Source organism: Crocodylus siamensis, chromosome 8 (genome assembly GCF_052110815.1).
Source record: "Crocodylus siamensis isolate JL-2025a chromosome 8, ASM5211081v1, whole genome shotgun sequence".
Taxonomy (NCBI): Eukaryota; Metazoa; Chordata; order Crocodylia; family Crocodylidae; genus Crocodylus; species Crocodylus siamensis.
In genome coordinates this window covers 74,229,519-74,248,871 of record NC_143402.1, presented here as the reverse complement: position 1 = coordinate 74,248,871, position 19,353 = coordinate 74,229,519, and the positions used below count along the sequence as shown (strand labels likewise).

Here is a 19,353-nt window from a genome sequence, read left to right as displayed (position 1 = left end):
GAGCACCAAATAGTTATGGTTGCTGCTAATACCGGTATGTTTATATGTATGGGTGCCAATGTATTATTTGTGCAATAACATAGGGCTGGAAAGGCTTTTACACAGCTCAGGCAGCTGCCTCAGCAGCTAAGCACCCATAATCTTGCACTGAGTCCCTTATCAGATTCCAGAAGATTACTCCGAGCTGCCTAGTAGATTAAAGCTGAAGCACCAGTCGTCAGTGCAGACAGACTAGTCAATAGCCTATGACTACAAAATAGTCTGCTGATGTGCAGGGGGCCCCGCTGCAGTCATTAACTTGTGAGGTCTTATTGCAGATATTCAATACCAGCTTCTAGGACTTATGACTCACAGGAAAGGAGGGAAACTCAAGAAGCAGAAAAAATTGTGGGGCAGTTTCAAATTTAAACTTTGGAGCATGTGTACAGCTGAATGCAAACCACTGGCTGGCACTCTGCTGCCTCTGTTTGTGCTGGGGGCCTTTGCCAGCTCTTACTGGTACACCTCAGCTCCCGAGTCATCTTTCATCATTACCTCCAGGGTGGACAACTCCAGTCCCCATCCCTTTCAACATGCTGTCCCACCATTAGCTCACAAAGGCAGGGAAGACCCAGAGTGCTCCAGTCCACCCTGAACCTGGATGCGGCAATAGTAAATGAGAGGGTGAGGAGAGTTTGAGGAAAAGGGGCTCAAAGAAAAAGGTAAACCCCAAGGTTAATGGGAAAAGTTAATACCAGCTAATGAGACAGCTACTGACAGAGGCATCAGATTGGAGCATCTGTCCCTGCCCCACAGCAGCAGGGCTTTCCTAACACTGCAGGACATTAGGCCCATCAGATAAGTTATTTAAAAGTTATTATGTCATTAAGTCCTGCTACTGCATTCTGTATCTCTTCAGAGTCTTTTTCATAAACGTTTGACATCTCCAGATCCATAAAAACCAGTGCATAACCACTTACCCTCAGTCCAGTTGTAGCACACCCCTTGGTGTTATGTTTCTACCTGAGTAGCAGATTCCCTTCTTCTAGCCACAGTCCCAGAAGCACTGGTAAACCTCTGCAATCCCTGACCCCACAAGGAGCTCAGAGCACTCCCCGTCAGACAGACAGATAGATGGGCAGCTTGTCAGAGGTAGGTGCCAGTGTAGAGCTGTTTACTAAAAATCTGTTATGGTCTTGTCTTGCTTTCACAGGGAGTTAATTGAAACTATTTTAAGTCTTGCCATCAACCAACAAAATTACAGGGCATTACACTCCAGCAACTGTTCTGACTTGACAGACAAACCCATCCGCTGCCTGCTTGGTAACTCAGACAGTCTCTAGCTACACAGGCAAGGGAAGCAGGCTATAATTAACTTTTTAATGGACATGGATGAAATCAGACATTCCTTACTTCATTTTAAACCCCTTGGACAATGAGGATTGGGAAGTCACTCTGGATTTCAGTTCTTTGGTGAAAGTAAAAAAAAAAATGCTGAAGAAAAACCAAATGTAACATGATACAAAAAAGAAAAGAAAAGTCTATGACTTCTCTTGGTATCCTGTATTCACGCCACACCTTCTGTGTCAGCTTAGCCTACGGGCATCTTCTCACCATCTGTCTGCTTGCCCTCCATCATGGCAGCATCAGAGAACTTCACAGTTAGTCAAGATTGATGTACAGATCCCCCTCAGAGGGGATGGGGATAAAAATCACAGGTTGCCCCTTAAGTAGGAAAAATGTAGAGCTAGATATGAAAGCACACTGGAATTTTAACATAGACAGTTATATTTTGTCAACTTAAGCAATAGTTCAGGAAGCTCATTTATGCCTGCTTTGACAGCAAGAGGACTGAAAGATGGAGCTGCAATGCTAACCCAGAGCAGATGGGAAGAAAAGTAGCACAAACCACAAATGCCTCAGAGAGGTTATTAAAAGAAGTCTGGGAGAAGGGGAGTAAGCAGGAACACACCACCTAAAAACAAGGTATTGAAACTGTCTTTAGGCAATGGACATAAATGGTGGCACCAACTGATGGAACATGGGGCAAACAAATAGTCTATTTTTAGTGGGACTTGCAGTTGCCTGGCTCTCCCTAGGATCAGGTTTTAAATCAACAAATGAGTAATAGGATAATGTTCATGGGCCTGTATTCAGACATAATGTTTGCAAACCTCAATGGCTCCATCAGCGCTTTCATTTTGTTTGCAGGTGGCATCAAAAATATCTTGGATCCAAAAACTATCTTGCGTGTAGTCTAAACTAAGGAAGACAACTCACTAATGCTCCTTTTGTCCAGCCTGGACAGAGTAGGAAAGTAAAATTTTGCTGCAGCTGCCTTCAATATCCGGTGATCCTTTCTGGGTGTTCCTTCTATTGCGGGGCGAAGGTGTTTTGTAGTATTATAAAATGTCCACAGAAGGGTTGTGTCTTCTTATGTCAGTGCTACTGCAAGTGCTACTTCCAGTCACTGGCAGATATGGTGCACTGCAACTACTGAGAGAAACAGGAGTTTTCACAACCTTAAATGTGAGATCTGATTTATGGTTAGATGCCCTGTAATTTTTCTGTTCATGTCATGCTGGCATTTAGGAGCCCTCCCCAATTAGTGTGAATGCTTGTCTAATTGAGCTTGTTCTATCAAAGCAGCAGGCCTTCCAAGAAATCCTGAGGAAGTCAAGGTCCCTGTGGGTTGACAACATAATAAGCCTTGTGTTACAATAAATTCATTACCTACCTAGTTTCTACTTCTCTGCATCCTGTGCAGACACTTTCACCAAGACAAGTGAGTGCAAACTGAGCTATCCTTCTAATGGGGGTGCACTTTATACCTTGTTTGCCCAACTGCAAATGACTGGCTGGACCTTCACATTATGTCATGTCTGTAGTACTGCATATATTTTTTCTTTGCAAAATTCTCTCAAGGATGAAATTCCCACCCCCTTCGCTTTAATCAGGTGGGGATTTCACTACTAAAACCCAGCCACCAGCACTGCCCCTTTCCTATGCATTGCTCATCATATGGAAGGCAGAAAGTCAGTTAGTTCCTTTGTTTATTTTTATATTTTAATACATGTTATTAGGCCAGGTTCTCAGCAGCTGGTGTGAAACTCCACTGTGCCTGATGAAGCTAGACCAGTTCCCATCAGCTGACGTTCTGGCTCGCCGTTCAAAAATAAAAGTTACCTTCTCTCTAATACCAACCACTGCAGCAGCTGCATACAAAACAAAACCTTCCTCTTCAGAATTGGTGTTGTCAGGATTCAAAAGAAATCATCATTTTTTTTCTGCACTTGTGTGTCACGATTCAGAAATGTCTATAAAGAAGTGGTGGTATATACCGTAAACATAATCCATTGGCAAATTTCAACATTATTTATTAAAAGGCATTTTTATTATAAATACATTTTAAATGTAGCAGTAAAATACATTTTGTGTTACCATTAATCTTTAAAAATAAAAAGAATGCACCAAGACAGTTATTACACGTCTAGATAGATACTGTAGACCCCAATCCTCAAAGCATTTTTACAAGGAATCACAGAGTGGCTGAGATAAATCAATCTGAAAAAAGCACCTTATGGATTAGCTTTGTCATGGTTACTGGTAGATGCCAAGAGTAATTTGAATTTTTAAAGATGTAAATCATTCTTGGTGCTTGACAGTCTTTCTGAACTTCTTAGGGGGCTGCCACTAATTGTTGAAAGAACCTGTTATTTATTCATACGCCATTTTTTCTAAATAATGCATAAATTTGTCTCACTGAAAACCTAGGAACACTTTTTTTCACTGAGAAAACTCTTGCATTTATGTTGTCTCTTAACAAGAGGGGATAAGTTATTTTACAGTTTTATACGTTCACTTGGGGTTAGAGATTGACTGTTTCCCTCACTTATGAACATATGTTAGTCAGGTCCTGGGACAGAGTGGTAGTATACGGTCTGTGTGCCAAGGACTTCATCCTATGCTCACTGTAGTCAATGCTAAATCTACCACTGGTGTAGAAAATCAGGACCTAAGTCTCATTTAAGTCTTCAAATGATACCTTATGGTAGCTCTTTGCACAGAGTTAACTTCTGCCCCGGTATTAAGAACACAAAGAAACCTTGCTATCCTAGTCTAAACCATGCTGGAGAGCTTACCTCCTGCTTAAAACAGATCTCGTAGTACAGAAGGGTGAATGTTATTCTTATTATGTACCGACTGCAGTAAAAAGGATACACAAAGGAGGCAAAACTGTCTGAAACCTTTGGCTTAGTATCTCCAAGCAGATTTATTTCTCTACCTGCCATCTCTGAAAGGATGATCCTATGGTTCTGTGCTGGCTTTGAGACTGGAACGATCGTCATCTTGGTGTAGAGGTTATAGATTAGCGGGAATTTTCAACAGCACTTCACTGACTTTCAGTGAGACTTGTGCTCCTGAATCCCTCACGTGCATTTAAAAATCTTCCCCTAAACTCATTAGAGATAGTGGGAGGGAGGTATCAAAATACTCAACCTACCTACATAGGCCTGGACCGAAATACTTGTGGATCATTTAGTACACCTGTCATGTGCCCAATGTGGAAGGCAGAGGCTGGTACCAAAAGCTAACAACACGAAGACACACGGTAAAATTAATATTCATTTCAATAGGCAATAAAAAACTTCCTTTTCCTAAACATGAATGTCAGTTTGATTGGGCTCATCTATTGTCTACCTTGTTCTTCATTTACTATGATATATACTTTTACTATCCTGCTGTTTTCATGGTCTTATTTCTAGGAGCTTTTCTAATCACTTCATCACTTGGGTCTCCACTGAATCCAGACATGGCCCTGACTGCAAACCATAAGGTGGATAAATACATGTACTGCTTAATTAGAGTGGTATAGTACTAAACAAAATAATTCCTCACCATGTAGGAGATGTACAGATGCAAGTTGTAATGAATATATTACAAGTTCTGAACCATCATCACACCTTTATAAGCACATTTTCACCTGCTCCAATAGTGTGCACCTGTGATGTGTTGACATTGCATCTGGCCAGGGTGTGAGACTGCAAGGTTGAAAGAAATACTCCCTCCCAAACTTTGCAAGTTTGCATCCAGTCTATAAACACAGGAAGAAACTGAAAGCGCCAACAGAATGGAAAATAAAACTTAGTTTGGTTTGTCTTCCTGCACTGCCTGGCATAGTGACACCACATCACACAAATGGGTGGGCAACGTGAACGCTAGCTAACTCTATGAACATTCAGCACCTATCTCAATTATATGCTCCTGTCCTGAACTCTACTACAGCTGCATTTGCTTGAAACAGGGTTGTACACCGGCTGACTCAATCCTCCTTTGCTCAAAAGTTAAATTCAAATGGGACTGGCACGGTCTTCGTTCCACTTGGGAGAAACTGAAAAAAAATATGAAATATATGTTGGAGGAGGAATGAAAACTCTCCAAAAGGCCAGAATGGGGGAATTCAATGCGCTTCTTAACCTAACTTTTCAATAGTGACTAGTGAATGCCCAACTTGTGACCCTTTAGGAGGCCTTGTTTTGAGAAAGTGCTGAGCACCCATCCTTTGAAAAGCAGGCCTCCTTTCTGGTCAGGGTCTTGAGCATTGACAAAGCAGGACACCCGAAAGCACTACTGACTTTTGACATTTTCCCCCAGCTATTTGTAGTGTAAGACATCCATATGGGCCTGCTTGAGACCGCTCTGTTATAAGGTGGCAGAATCTCAAAAGTGCAGTGGGACAGGATCGCAGCGAGCGGTAGAAAAGCACATCAGGCTCAGCTTAGGCTATAGGTACCTACCTACACCTCAGATGAGGTGCTGGGCACAAACAGCAGGCAGGGTGCACTGGGGGTAAACACCAGTTGTGCCTGATGCAACATTTCTGATCCTTCATCCACAGTGCGGTGAGGAAGTTCATAGTAGCCATTCACTTAGGGACCATTTTCTACTGCTACTGTGGCACCCCATCAAAATCATGGATAAGCCAACCTATAGGTCTGTGAACACTCCAAAGGTTCGCTGTGCCTTTATAACTGAAAGGCAGATAGATGAGCTACAAAAATGGGTACCTGCCACGTCTGTGCTGTGCCACCAATGATAGGAAGATTGGATGTTGAACTACAGCACTCTGAGAGATCAGTTATTCACTTGTCGTGGCTCATCCACCCTCATCCCCAAGCACGATCAAGCCTGATTTGGTGAATGATTATTCAGTACCATGAAAAGAGATATAATGCTGGATGTGGGGCTACTGCCAAAAGCCAATAACGAAGTATTTAGAAGTCTTTGCCTCCTGACTGCTGAGACGGGGGGCTGGCAGCTAGGGAGCCCGTACGGTCACAGGAAGGAATCCACTAATGAGATGGGATTCTAGTTCAAAGGTCTAATCCACAGCAAGAGTTTGTGGGGGGCTGGAAAAGCTGACCGACGGTTTTAGGAGTTAGGGCTGAATCAGGTGAAAGAGATGGAAAGCCATTTTTTTCCTGGAATTGGTTAGCAAGCAAACAGAATTTAAACGGGGGGTGTCTGCACAGAGCAGGTTGTGACTGTAACGCAGGAGAAATCAGGACAAGCATACCCATTATCCAGTACCTTATTGAAATGTACCACAGGCTGTGCGTTAAAGTACTGTAACATCAAAACCAAACTGATTCAAGGAACTATCCTGACTTCAAGTTATTTCTAGCCTCACATGTTTTGTGAACAGGATCACTCACTGTGTTTCTTTTTTCTGACCCACTAAGACCATGATTAAATACTCATAACTCCCTGTGAAATTACTCTTTAAAACTCAGAAGACAACTCTACCAATCACACTGTTAAACAATGTCTTTTTAAAGGCAGCAGCTCTGTCTTTTAAACAGAAAATCAGAAATTAAGTGATTTACCTTGGAGCTCCATTGTAAACCTCTCTCAATTCTCTGCTGTGCAACTAGCTCTTATTGTAGCAAAGACAAATTCCCATAAGACTATCGTATTTTCCATGAAAAGGAATGAATTAAAAGAAGCCAAAACCAGAACTTTTCCAAGATATTAAATATAGATTTTATTAATTAAAAATCCAGATCCTGTGATCCTTATTTAGTGAAAATAGCCAAGGCCCTCAGAAGAATTTCTCCTAAAAAAAGAGCGCAAGCTTTGGTCATAACTGCTATGTTGAGTTTGATCTCTAAGCTGCAGTGAAGAGTCAAGGAGCCAGATCTTCAGCTGGCCTAAGTCATCAAACCTCCACTGACTTCAACTGAGAGAGGACAGTACACACAAGCTGAGGACCTGGGCTTACTTTTCAAAATTAAGATTTGCATAATTATGTAATTGCCCCACATAAGCAGGTATGCACCACTACACACTGGAGCCAACGGAGAGACTTCATTTGACTTCCAGGAGCGTATGACTAGGCCCCAAACCAGAGCTTTTATAATCAAATACCAGCATTCCTCAGCTTTCTGATGCTCAAAACAGGGCATGGACTGGGCACATTCAGGGGTAGACTTTGTGGAAATTTTCTGAATTTAGAAATTCCATAAAAAGAATTTGAAATCTTGGTAAAAAATAATCAATTTCATGAAAATGTTTAGCTTTTCCCTTTCTTCAAAGCTGCTGACCTCAGTAACTCTATGTTCAAGTGACTGCAACTCGAACAGATTTGAAGAAAGTAAGATTAAAACTAAATGTTATAAACTCAGGACTATGTACATGCCAAAAGTGGCACTGCGAAACAAAACTGTTTTGCAAGAAAACACTTTAAACGTATCTTATGAGGGAACAACACAGTTCTCCTAAATAATAAAATCAGTTTTTATATTATATTTGCCAGAAGATCTCTCTCTTGGGATAAGAGCAACCATGAAACACTTTAGCCAGAAAGTACAAAAAATATTTTTTATAAAGAAAATTAAAAGTAACTGAAAGCGTAAGTTGAGTATGCAAATGCCACCTCATCCATGACATGCTACTGGAGCTACAATGCCAGTGTAAGACAGTTATAATAAAATGGGGGGAGAGGCGAGCATCTCCACCTTAACTAATTCACAGATAGCAGTAAATTAACAAGTGATGTTTATTATTTTAATATTCAAATATGGTGAACAGAATAAAAAGACTGCTCCATATAAACGAGTGATTTTGAAACCCCTGAAATTACAATGCCAACCTGGCGAAGTGAAGTGCATTTGAACCCTAGCTGACCTTTTGCCATAGACTTGCACGTCACCGAGCAAAATTCATAGACTATAACATTCAGACACACAGATTTTTCTCCTAGACCACTTTGGCCAGATTCTCAGTTGGTGTGAACTGGCATAGCTCTACTGAATTAATGGATGTCAGCTGATTTGTAACTATCTGAGGCTCTGGCCCCTGTTAACTGAATTTTCACAGACCTATTTCTGCAGTCCTCAAAGTAGCAAAAGCACACCAACTGAAGTCAACGGGAGTTTTGCTAGATTACAGGTTGCAGAATCTGGCCCCGCTCATTTTAGATCCTCCTGATCTGTGCCATGTATTGAAGTGCTAAGCAGTATTTGGCAGGGGCTTTCCCCACCCCAACAGCTTTTGTTTCATTTTATACACTAAGAAATAAATTAACCAGTTATGCATGTTTCAATTTATACAAAGAAAAGTTAGTTTTCTGCTAAGTATTTGAACCATGAACCCAGAAAAGATTGATAGCAACCATTCAAATCTCTGCAGCGTATTGAATTTAAATTAGCCTTATATAAAGACCCTTACCTTACAACATGAAGTCTAATGCAAACAAATTGATTGTAACCAGAGCAAAACTTTGATTGAATACAGCAGGAGGCACTGCTCATTAGTAAGGTCTCTCATTGACAGATTCACACAAAACTCTGAAATTTTAATTCTTACATCTAGTAAATGTGGGGGAGGCGGGATACTGTATACAAACCCAGCCCAGCCTTTGTAAAAAGCAATTATGACCCAGATTTAAAGAGATCTCTTAAACTATAAAGGAGGACTATAACCCCTGGAGAAGCTATACATACACACGCTCCTTAATTTCAAAAGTATGAACAGTGTGCAAGACCAACGTATTTTAAAGATAAAGATTATCTTTCAAGTTTTCATCTCAAGTTCTCTCTTAACATGTGTAGTAGAGTTCTCTTTCAATATGGAGTCCTGAAGGAACAGGTTTGTGGAGAACTTTAGCAAAACTCACATGGATAAAAAACCTGGAAGTTGTTTTTGCCCCAGTGAAGATTTAAATGGATTAATTTGGATACAGCTGTGACAAATATTAAACCTCTTCTTTAATGATGCTCCTCAAACAAAACAGTTAGCAAAATATTTGATTTTCCTTGTATAATGTCATATTTTAATGTAAACATCAAATAATGTACCAAAAATTTTACCGGAAAAAAAAACCAAAACCTTAAAGCGGCACTGTTCTTTATACCACTGAAGAAGGGGAAAAAAGCCAGATTACAAACATTTACACATGCATAGTGGGAAAAACAGAACAAAACAAAACAAAAAAAAGTATTTTACTAAATTCACACATTTTTTTAAAATAGTTATTAAATCTACTAAGCACCAACATACCTAAAAATTTATTTTCAGCTTCATGATTCATTTAAAAAACCTATCAAATTAACCTTTCAAACAAGCTTAAATTACTAGCTTGTCCAAAAAATAAAATGTAGAGTACTTTTTAAGTATACCAATGTTTTTTATCTGAATGTTTCCAAACAATGGCATATGTGTCTGCCTTTACTTTACCCTACAGTGGATGGAGAATACAATACCACATCATACAGAATCTAAAACTAGAAAAGTCTGAGAATGCAGCATCCTTTCACAAAAAAGCTGATAAAACTGAAAGTATTTAGAAGATGCTGCACCTTTATTAAAAAAAATTAAATGAATTTAAGCAGAAATAACATACATTTTTACATTAACTGGCCATTTCTGGTACAGAAACCCAGCATAGTTTGCTAATGTTATTGAATAAATGTAAATGCTACTTACAATTTTAAATACAATTTAGACAAACTTTTTTTTGTTTTTTGTTTTTTTTTTGAAGTTGCACAGTTAACCTCTCAGCTGCTAGCTTAATGCAACACATAGATAACATTACACAAATTATAAAATAATGTGTGTGTGGTGTTCTACATAAAAGCTTTCAAAATTCTGACCCACATCAAAAAAAAGAGCAAGATAATGGAATATAATTAAAAAATTAGTTGCAAGTCTAGCAGCAAAGCAATTAAGTGAGGATATATTTACTAATATAAACAAAGGGAATAGTTGCAACTACAGGTGAAGCCCCAACTATCTGATATCTACTGACACAAATAAAAATTAAATTCTCTCTAAAAAAAATAATCTGATTATTTAAAATAGGAGTAAAAGCCATTGCTACCTGATGAACTACCTAGGCTAAGTTCCTGAAACAAAGACAAAGGGTCGCTATTCTTTTTTGCCTGCTCAGGAGGGGGTTTGGGCTTTGGTGGAGCCCGCAGAGCACTTGCGTAGGACATGGCAGGCTTGTTCCCACCAGCATTCTGCTGGCTGTTGCTGTTTGATTCAACGATCTGCTTGTTGGGCATGAGGGGTGGGAACTGGCCAAGATGCTGCAGCACGTTGTAGTTGAAGGAATTGGACAGCTGTATGTTTTCGGCTTTCAGGGGATCCTCGGGAGGTTTGACCGTCTTCGGTGGAGCTAGAAAAAGAACGAATAAAACGCGTTTTACTGAATGGCTGCCACAAACGAGAGCTTTTAGATGATAACCTCAGATGCAAGGAGTGACTGGTATCTAGACCCTGCAGAACCTTGGTATTAGATTAAAGCAACAGGAAGCTTGAGATTAATACTAGTTTTCTCCAGAACCTCTTTTAAAATGACTCTATGAGCTTTAGGTTTTTTTTCTTCCTTTGTCCTGTCTTTTGGAAAGCCAGATGAGGATCTGTAGGAAACAAACCAAAGGACTAATCCTGAGGTCAAATGAAAAAGGACTGCAAATTTCAAGCCCAGGTGACTATGAATTGGAACTGAAAACATCTGGCCAACAAATGACTGCAGCACAAAGTGCAAAGCACTGCATGTCCTGTCTCCAACCCAGTTTCAACCTATGTCTAACTTTAATGCCAGCCAGTAGGCCTATCTGTGTGCTTCTATCTCTGCACATGCATAAGGCTCATGTTTTTAAACGCATTTAGGCATTTCTCCTCTCAAGTGTTGCAAGGCTTAATTGATTCAGATTTACACAACTTTAGGGCTCGAAGGGATGGCCATGTCCCATCTGCAAGAGAGACTTATGCCCTAATGACTTTCAACAAATCTCAGGCTCCTGAATGCCACTTTTGAAAATAGGATTTTTTTGCAATGCTGCGTGGAGCAACACTTAAGTACCTTTAAAAATCTGGGCGTAAATGATTGACTGGATAAAGCTCCCAGTACTCAGTATTCAGGACTAAGCACCAAAAGAACACTGCTTCAGTGGTTTCCCATAAGCATCCAATGAATTCAAGAGACCTCTATTAATTGCTGCATGCAATATTTTTCAGTGTTGTGCCAATTTCACAGTTTCTGTGCCAGTTCATATCCATATTGTGCCAGAAGCTAACTTTTTTTTCATATCCATATTGTGCCAAAGACTAAACGCATTTTTAATGTTTCTTAATGTTTAGAAATGTCTAAGCCCCCTACCCATGCAATACATTTGTGCCACAAGTAACACATTAACTGTGGCATAAATGGCCAGGGTGCTACATAGGCACCAGATTTAAGGCACCATAAAACGGCAAATTAACCATAAAAATGTAGAATAGTGTAGGGTGGCATAAACTTAACACAGGGCCAGGGCTGGCAATCAGCTGCCTGTTGGTCCAGGAGCTGAAGCCGCACCAGGCTCTGGAACTGGCTTCTCAATGGTTGCAGCCCCGAGACCGACACCCAGGTGACTGCTGGCACTGGAGGCCGTGGTGGGGGAAGGAGCCGAGGGGATTCCTCTGCTGGGGACTTTAAACCCTGTGCCTGGCAGCTCTGGACAGTCTGCCCGCTGTGAGGATCAGAGGCTCCCGAAGAGGTTCAGGGAGCCTCTGATCCGCTGTGCCTAGAACTGCTAGGTGCTGAGTTTTGACGATCAGCCGATTGTTGACCCCCCACCCAGACAGCACCCAGTCTGGTCTGAGACCTAGGGCTGTCCGGGCCGGGTGCAAAAACTGTTGGCTCTGGCCTGGGACTGCACTGGCGACTTGAACTGGCCCCAGTACACTGGAGACAACAATCAGCTGATTTTCAGTCCCACTTCAACTTGCCAGTGCAGGGGAAGCCTGGGATTACAAGGACTAGTAGTAATGGTGCAACTGGGATCCGACACCTGATCCCAAAATTGTGCTTCCTGCCATGCACGTGTGCCATCCCTGTGTTTCGTTAAACGAACATGGGCCTGGACTGATTACACTGATTTTCCTGTCGTATTCTGGCATTCCCTCTGTATAAGAACATAAAATCTGGGGTCAAATTCTGCTGTAGCTACACTACAGGCACTGAGATCTCAGGTGAAGAGACTCGATATTTTTCTTGAAGAACATTTTAAGACAAAAAAGTAAGTATAAATAAAAAATTAAAATAGAAACCAAGAGTGTTACCAGATGACCCAAGACCTGGAGTCCTACAAATATTCCTACAAATACATTTTGAGCATGTGAGTAATCCCACTGAGGTTTATTGGGATTACTTATCTGCTTAAATTTAATACACATGTAAGTATTTTGCAAGTTCATGGCCTAACCCTTTAATTCATTGGGGAAGGTCTAAGGAAATACAGATCTCATTTTCCTCCCACATTGCAAAATTATCCATCCCAGACAGTTAATGAGATATCACAGTCTTATACTGAATACTGAGTTAGTAAAAATGGGGAGGTGATAGTTTTAGTATAGTAAGTTAGATGCATTTTGTAGAGCCAGGAATATTTCACCAAACAATAGCATTTTGTTATAACTGAGATAAAATAATTGCTTTGAACATTCAGACTATGAACTAATATAAATAACAGGGTTTGTGTTTTTTTAAAGGAGTTAACAGGTTTGCTGTACTCGTGTATTAACTAGAATTAAATATTTGTTAAACCAAAGCAGGGTCCTTCATATTCCATCAAAACATTCATTCCCCAAGGAACAGAGAAATGTAGCGCCTCCCTGGCACAAACATCTTTAACAAGAGGGGGCTGAGTATCCATGAAAACACGTGTTCAAGATGACATATTCATGTTCACTCTTAAGCAGATAGGTCCGCCTTTGTCAAGTCCTGAAAGAAAAACCACCTGGCAAAAAAGAAATCAGGAAAGGAATATTTCACAGGGCTTTTTTGTTGACTTTCCAATGAGGCCAATATCACAGTTTCAGAAACACTCACCTAAATAGCTATCAGACCAAGGCACAGAGTACAGCACTTAAAACACTGCTAAAAGTGAGAACCAGAGGCAAAAACATGTTATTGGAACAAGGCAAAAAGGAAAGAAAGTACTGAAGGCTGCCCCATTTATATAAAGAGGTTAAGGCCAGAATGATTTAATAGGAGTCAATTCCAGTCAAAAAACTGTATTCTACCATTAATCTTTACCGTTTTTGACAATAGCCTCTTATATCCCATAGACCTTTATATATTTACATACTCTAAGCTACCTTGATATCAGACTGAAAAATGACAGGATGAAGGACTTAGTACTATTTTACATATTCTGGCATTAAAAAAAAAATCCTACCTCTTCCAAAGGATCAAGCAGGTTTTGTGGAGGGGGTGGTTTGCAATTACACTCCTAATTTTTCTCCCCAAAAATCAGTGGCCATGTATAGGGAAACAGTGAGTGCCTGTCACCCAGGGATGGTCGTGCTTCACTGACGAAGGAAACACTTCCTCTGTAAATTTATAAAACGGTTTGGGATCTTATGGCTTGGACACATGCTATCAAATAAAATATATCCATAACAACAACTTTTATTAAAATACCCATCAAGGTAGATACTATTGAGCTGGCACAGCTGATTTGACCTACTGTACACCACTACCATGACTTTGTTTTTGACTACCTGTAATTTTTAAACTTATTTTTATACCTCACCTAATTTTAACAAGTGCAGGATCTTTTTACCCAAATTATGCTGAAGGTGTTTCTCACTTTTAGGGGTGTTGTACGATAATGCATGTGCCACTATTCACTGACCTCTGTACTAGTGATTATAAAAAAAGACATTAATCTTACTTACAAAAATTCACGCAATGGTGAGTCCACCTCCCCTCGTTAGGAGACTGCATGTTCATTTGCAGGCCACTATCTCTAATTTCAGATTCCAGCTATGGGACCATGCATGCCTTTGTCAACAGGCCGAAATACCTCAAGCTGCCTTTTTTCCTTGTGTACGCAACTATAGAGTTTGTAACACTGATCCTGCCATGGTGCACAGGATGGGCTTGCGGACATATCAAAAGGTATAATTCTTCAGAACGGGATGTGCTAAATCAAACACTTTTCATAAACTGAGATTCAAGGTGTGTTCCACACTCCTTCTTTTATTGCTTAATAGGCTAAAAATTTAAATTGACAGCACCATACGTAACACATTCACAAAATGAAATTTGGACTGCTGAATGCAAGCCAACTAATTACTGATGTTTTATTCTGAATACACTCTTGCTAATTGATATGTTCTTGTTCCATATTCAATAACTCCTGTAACTGTGCTTTAAGCCATGAGTATGAAACTGCTTTCAAGTGAATTTTTCTGAATCCTAATGAAGTACCTTACTTTTAGCTGGGGAATTCTGCTGTCTTAAATAGCTAAGAAAATTCACTCTGCTGTTCTGAGAACATAGTTAAAAACCTAAACCTAAAGTAGTTCAGATGTTGGACATACAGATAGCCTTAAAATGTACAATGTTTCTTTTGCCCATCAATGGTTGTATAGGAAGATTGTGGAAGTACCAAGAGGTAAGTATCCAAACCAGCATCACATAGAAGAGGGGGCACTTAAGGATATTTTTATCAGAAAAGTCTAAAATAAATTGCTGGAAGAATTAATATGGAAAGAAATAAAGTTGTAAGAAGACACAGGATTAGGACGCTTGCACACAGACAGCAACATAAGAATCAAGAGAAGCCAGACAACCTCCACCAGTGCCGGGGGGTGAAGGAATACTGATGGATGCGTCTGTCCAGGGTAGAAAGAAAATACAACATAAATGCCACTGAGACCAACTTAACCCATGCTCAGTCTATAAATAAGAGACCACAGAGCAGAATGTATGTCAAGGCTCTCAAACAGCAGTTTAAGAAGAGCCTTTGTGAACATCTAATAACCCAGAACCATTTTATGGCAGCTCTCTTACTCTCCATAAATTCAAAGTCTGCATGACTGAATACACTTGCTGCTGCCATTTCCAATATCCTGGAAACATGAGCCACTACACCCTCTACTGTCAACAGCTGCTTACTCCCAGGCAGCGAGTCAAAGCCGCACAGGCCATAGCCTCATAAAATCAATAATAAGCGCTAACACTAAAGTTGCTGATGCTCCATCTATAAACATTAACTGTAAAAGTGGAGGGCGTTTCTTTGCACTACATGCCAGAAACATGATGAAATTTTGTATTTCTAGATGTGTGTGTGTATGTACGCATGTGCGCGCACACACACATTATTTCCTCAGAGTATTTTATTTAGAGCTGTACTTTCAACACTTACACTAAGGCAATGAAACATGGCACAGACTGATCCTAACATTATCTAGCAGGAGCTTCTGATCTTCCCTTGCATAAACTAACCAAAGAGCCTCCAGCAACATTAGAACTGGATGCCACTCTTGATGAGAGATAATATTCTGAAACGGGAGCCTCTTTCTCTCATGGAAAAGGAATATATTTTAAAGGTTGCACCTTAATTTGAAGTCTTGAATTGCATGCAGAGTACTATAACCAAGATTGTAATGATGTTCCAGTAAACACTGTTTAGGAAAAGCAAAATGTTAACATTCTGCAAATGTAACATGCATAAGAAAGTAATTTTGAAGCTCTGCAGTTAATAAGGATAAGGCTTTTTTCATCTAGCCTTTACTGCCTTGTCCTTAGCCCATAGCCTACTGAACAGTATAATATGAAACCCAAAGTAGAAACTACATGATTGTGTTTATTTTCAAAACGTTGCTCAAACACAAGCAAGTGTTATGAGGAAACTAAATCCAGGTTATTAATAGGTTGGACCATTAATTCATAAATGGGCAATTCACATGTTGGTAATAATGAATTAAAATGTTTTCAAACTGATATCATTGGTTTGTTTTTACAGGCCATCAGGGGAGAGAAAATGCCATTCTGGCAGTCTGATTCCTGCATTGTCACAACTCTGGAGAAACTACCCCTTCCAGTGAAAAGTGATCTTTGTTTCCAGGCTGAGTCGGTCTCCATTCAGACTGTCAACAAGGAAGCCAGTTTCAAGTGTGATTCATTTCTGATATACACACGTCTTTCTTGGACCTTACACCGGGATGCTTGAGCACCTGAGTTTAGCAGGGAACACACGGAGATCCCAAATGCAAGCCATACAGGCAACCATCAACATGTAAGATGGCAAAGGTAATAAGAACCAATCACCAATGTGAAATGACACATCTTATAACAAATCATTTTTACCAAGTCCCTCTAAGTATAATCAGTGGAACTGGAAACCTCTGAAATGATGTCTGCACTTAATGTGATTTCTGGAGGAAACAGATGAGTTCTGGAGGGACTGCTCCGCAGTGTTTACTTTTTCCGTACCAGCCTGCTGCAAAAAGAGTAGGTGGAAACAGGACCCCTGCGAGTAAATTATGAAAACAACAAATGCTTTAGAAATATTTTGCCCAAGTTGGCTTCAAACCTTTGCAGACAACAGACGTACTTTGTCAGGAACAGCTACGCTTTGCTTGCACGTGGTCGCTTCAGCCCGAACTGCTCACGCCAGTAAAGCAAGCAGAGAGATTGCAAAGGGGGAAATCCCCGTGACTTACCCAATAACTCTCGGGGCGGTACTGCTCTGTTGGCTCCGTTGCATGGAATGTTCTGGTAGGGGGTAGATGAGGTGGCGTTTACCCACAACTCAGGCGATGAATAGTTGAAAGAAGATTGGTTACTATGGTCCTGAAGCTCTTTACACTGACCAAGACTGTCTTGAGGAGTGTTTAAATCTTCAGAACAAGCCTGGACTGAACTAGAGGAAATTCTTCTTTGGTACAACGGCCTGCCTGGTCCTCTGGGTTCATACTGTGTGTTGGGGGAGGGGGTGGAAAAAAGAGAGAGTCCTTTCATTTACTTGCATATTTGGGTGGCATTTTCCCCCCTTTAACTCTTTCTTATAAAACCACTGCCTTATAAGCACCCTTACTGAAAGGCCTTTAATACCACAAATGTTATAAAATTACAGCTTGTATGTTATATACTGCTTTTTTGATAGAAAAAGTATTTTAAAGCAGGGACAAAGCAGAATCACATGAGATTTCTTAATTTCTAAAGGTAGGTATCTCAAACGTAATGCATGAGAGCCACTGATCACAGAGAAACGTCGTTTCCATAACATTAAATAAGGGGTATAAAGATTAAGGCACAGAAGAAGGGAACATACAAGAACAGGTGAAAATGTACAGTTACAATGAACTGAAAATAATTGGTATGTCTGACTTCTGATTTCCAAAGGACTCTAACACACAAATGACTCGCATACCAGGATTTGGGCAAGCGTGAGGTCACATTTGTATAGTGGCCTTTGCACGCAGATATGCACACACAGAGAAGATGCTTTGGAGCACTGTGTCTTTTCCTGACGAATAATGCAAAGAATCTTATCTGAAACCTTGGAAATGACTTGCTTCCATTTATCTTGCAGGCAGCATAGATGAAAAAAGCAAGAGTTGCCTTAACCCCTCAGCACTCACAGCTAGGATTTAAGGAAAACTCTAAATATTTTGGCAATTAAGGGTAAACTCCCTTTTTAAAGATATAATTAAAAATGGAGCAACAAAAAAAATGATGCTCCCAACCAGGTGAAAAGATGAGTGGGCACCTTATTTTGCTTTAAGGTGGCTTCTAATAACCAGCGGGGGGAAGAAAGCAGTCCCCACATTTGTTTCATTCCTCTCCTGCTGGTGTGAACTTATCTAATAAGGCAGAGATAAAGCTACCGCTAATTAAGGGCCAAGCAGAAAGAGTGTTTTACAAAATGAATATGAAATTTCTATAGGGGAGTAAACATATTGTAATCTTTCATTTCTGATATTAATGTGTAGTATAAGGAAACCCCATCTTCTTTGGTGGAGAGAGGTGGCAGGGCTGGGAGAGAGAGCAAGCAGGCAAGAACTGGAGCGGGAATGCAGCACATGGATATGAAACAGGCTCCTGTGACGGCATTTTACATGTAATGATCACTACTAGAGAACCAGTGAGACCAATGAGAAAAAATGTTGTTCACTAAAACAATAACATCATGATTAGAATAGAAAGGCATGAAAGTGCTAATAATTTTATGTATAAGGCTAAAATTATATAAAAATAACAGGCTGCAAGCAATTTAGGACAGGGACATCATTTCCTATACGTCTGTACAGTGCCTACTCCAGTGGAGAATAACTGATCAGCCTCCAGGCTCTACCACAACATAAATGTCAAATAAAGATAAAATAAAAACAATTAAGGAGGTTGTTCTGGAAAGGGGAAAGATAATAAATTTAAGAATCAGTGATGGTGAATAGGGATATACATTTTAGGAGTGATTTTAGCAGACCTGCCTTTATATAGTATAAGTGTGTTTGCAATTTTGCAGGCATTATGGAGGTCATTTCAATTTAGCTACTGAATGTGATTTGCTGGAAAGAGTGGCTGTGTTTTAAAATTCAAGCTCTATGCCTGAAATATGTTTGGAAAAAACAGTTCTCAGAACCTTTTTATTTGGGGGGAATGTATAAGTAGAGATGAGTTTGGCAAAATTATTTGATTGTTAAAAAGAATAAGATGGTACCGAAGGAAAGTTTCCTACCACAACCTCCTGCTACTACAGCTTTGACTTCTGAGAGAAAGGATCCTCTCTGACTGCTTTGCTTAAAACAACAAAGACCTATAAAATTAGACTGACTTTTTAGATTTTTCCTCACGTTCATACTTTTATTCCAAAAAATGTTGCACTGCAGTGCACCAAAGGGAAATGCATTACTGCAATATTTCTCTTTGTTTTTAGACACAATAAGACTGACCAAAGAATAAAATTCTAGCAAAAATGCCAAACGTATTTGTAGAGTCTTGCTGCTCCTCAAGTCAGTGGGAGGTCTGATGTCAGTGTCAGATAGACTGAGCCCATTGATATTTCCAGAGTATAATTTCAATTAGAA

The 19,353-nt window shown here is 40.0% G+C and overlaps 1 protein-coding gene across 2 annotated transcripts in view; it reads right to left on the bottom strand.

Annotated features, from left to right (window-relative positions):
- Positions 1 to 3,351: 3,351 nt before the first annotated feature.
- Positions 3,352 to 19,353, bottom strand: part of HELZ (helicase with zinc finger) — a 170,273-nt gene continuing 154,271 nt past the window's right edge. For both annotated transcript variants that reach the window (XM_090059492.1, XM_090059493.1), the window contains exons 30-31: positions 16,987 to 17,239; positions 3,352 to 10,660 (exon numbers count right to left, since the gene is read on the bottom strand). In XM_090059492.1, the coding sequence (XP_089915618.1) occupies positions 10,329 to 10,660; positions 16,987 to 17,239 (585 nt within the window). In that variant the 3' untranslated portion in view covers positions 3,352 to 10,328. The remainder of the gene's footprint in view (positions 10,661 to 16,986; positions 17,240 to 19,353) is intronic.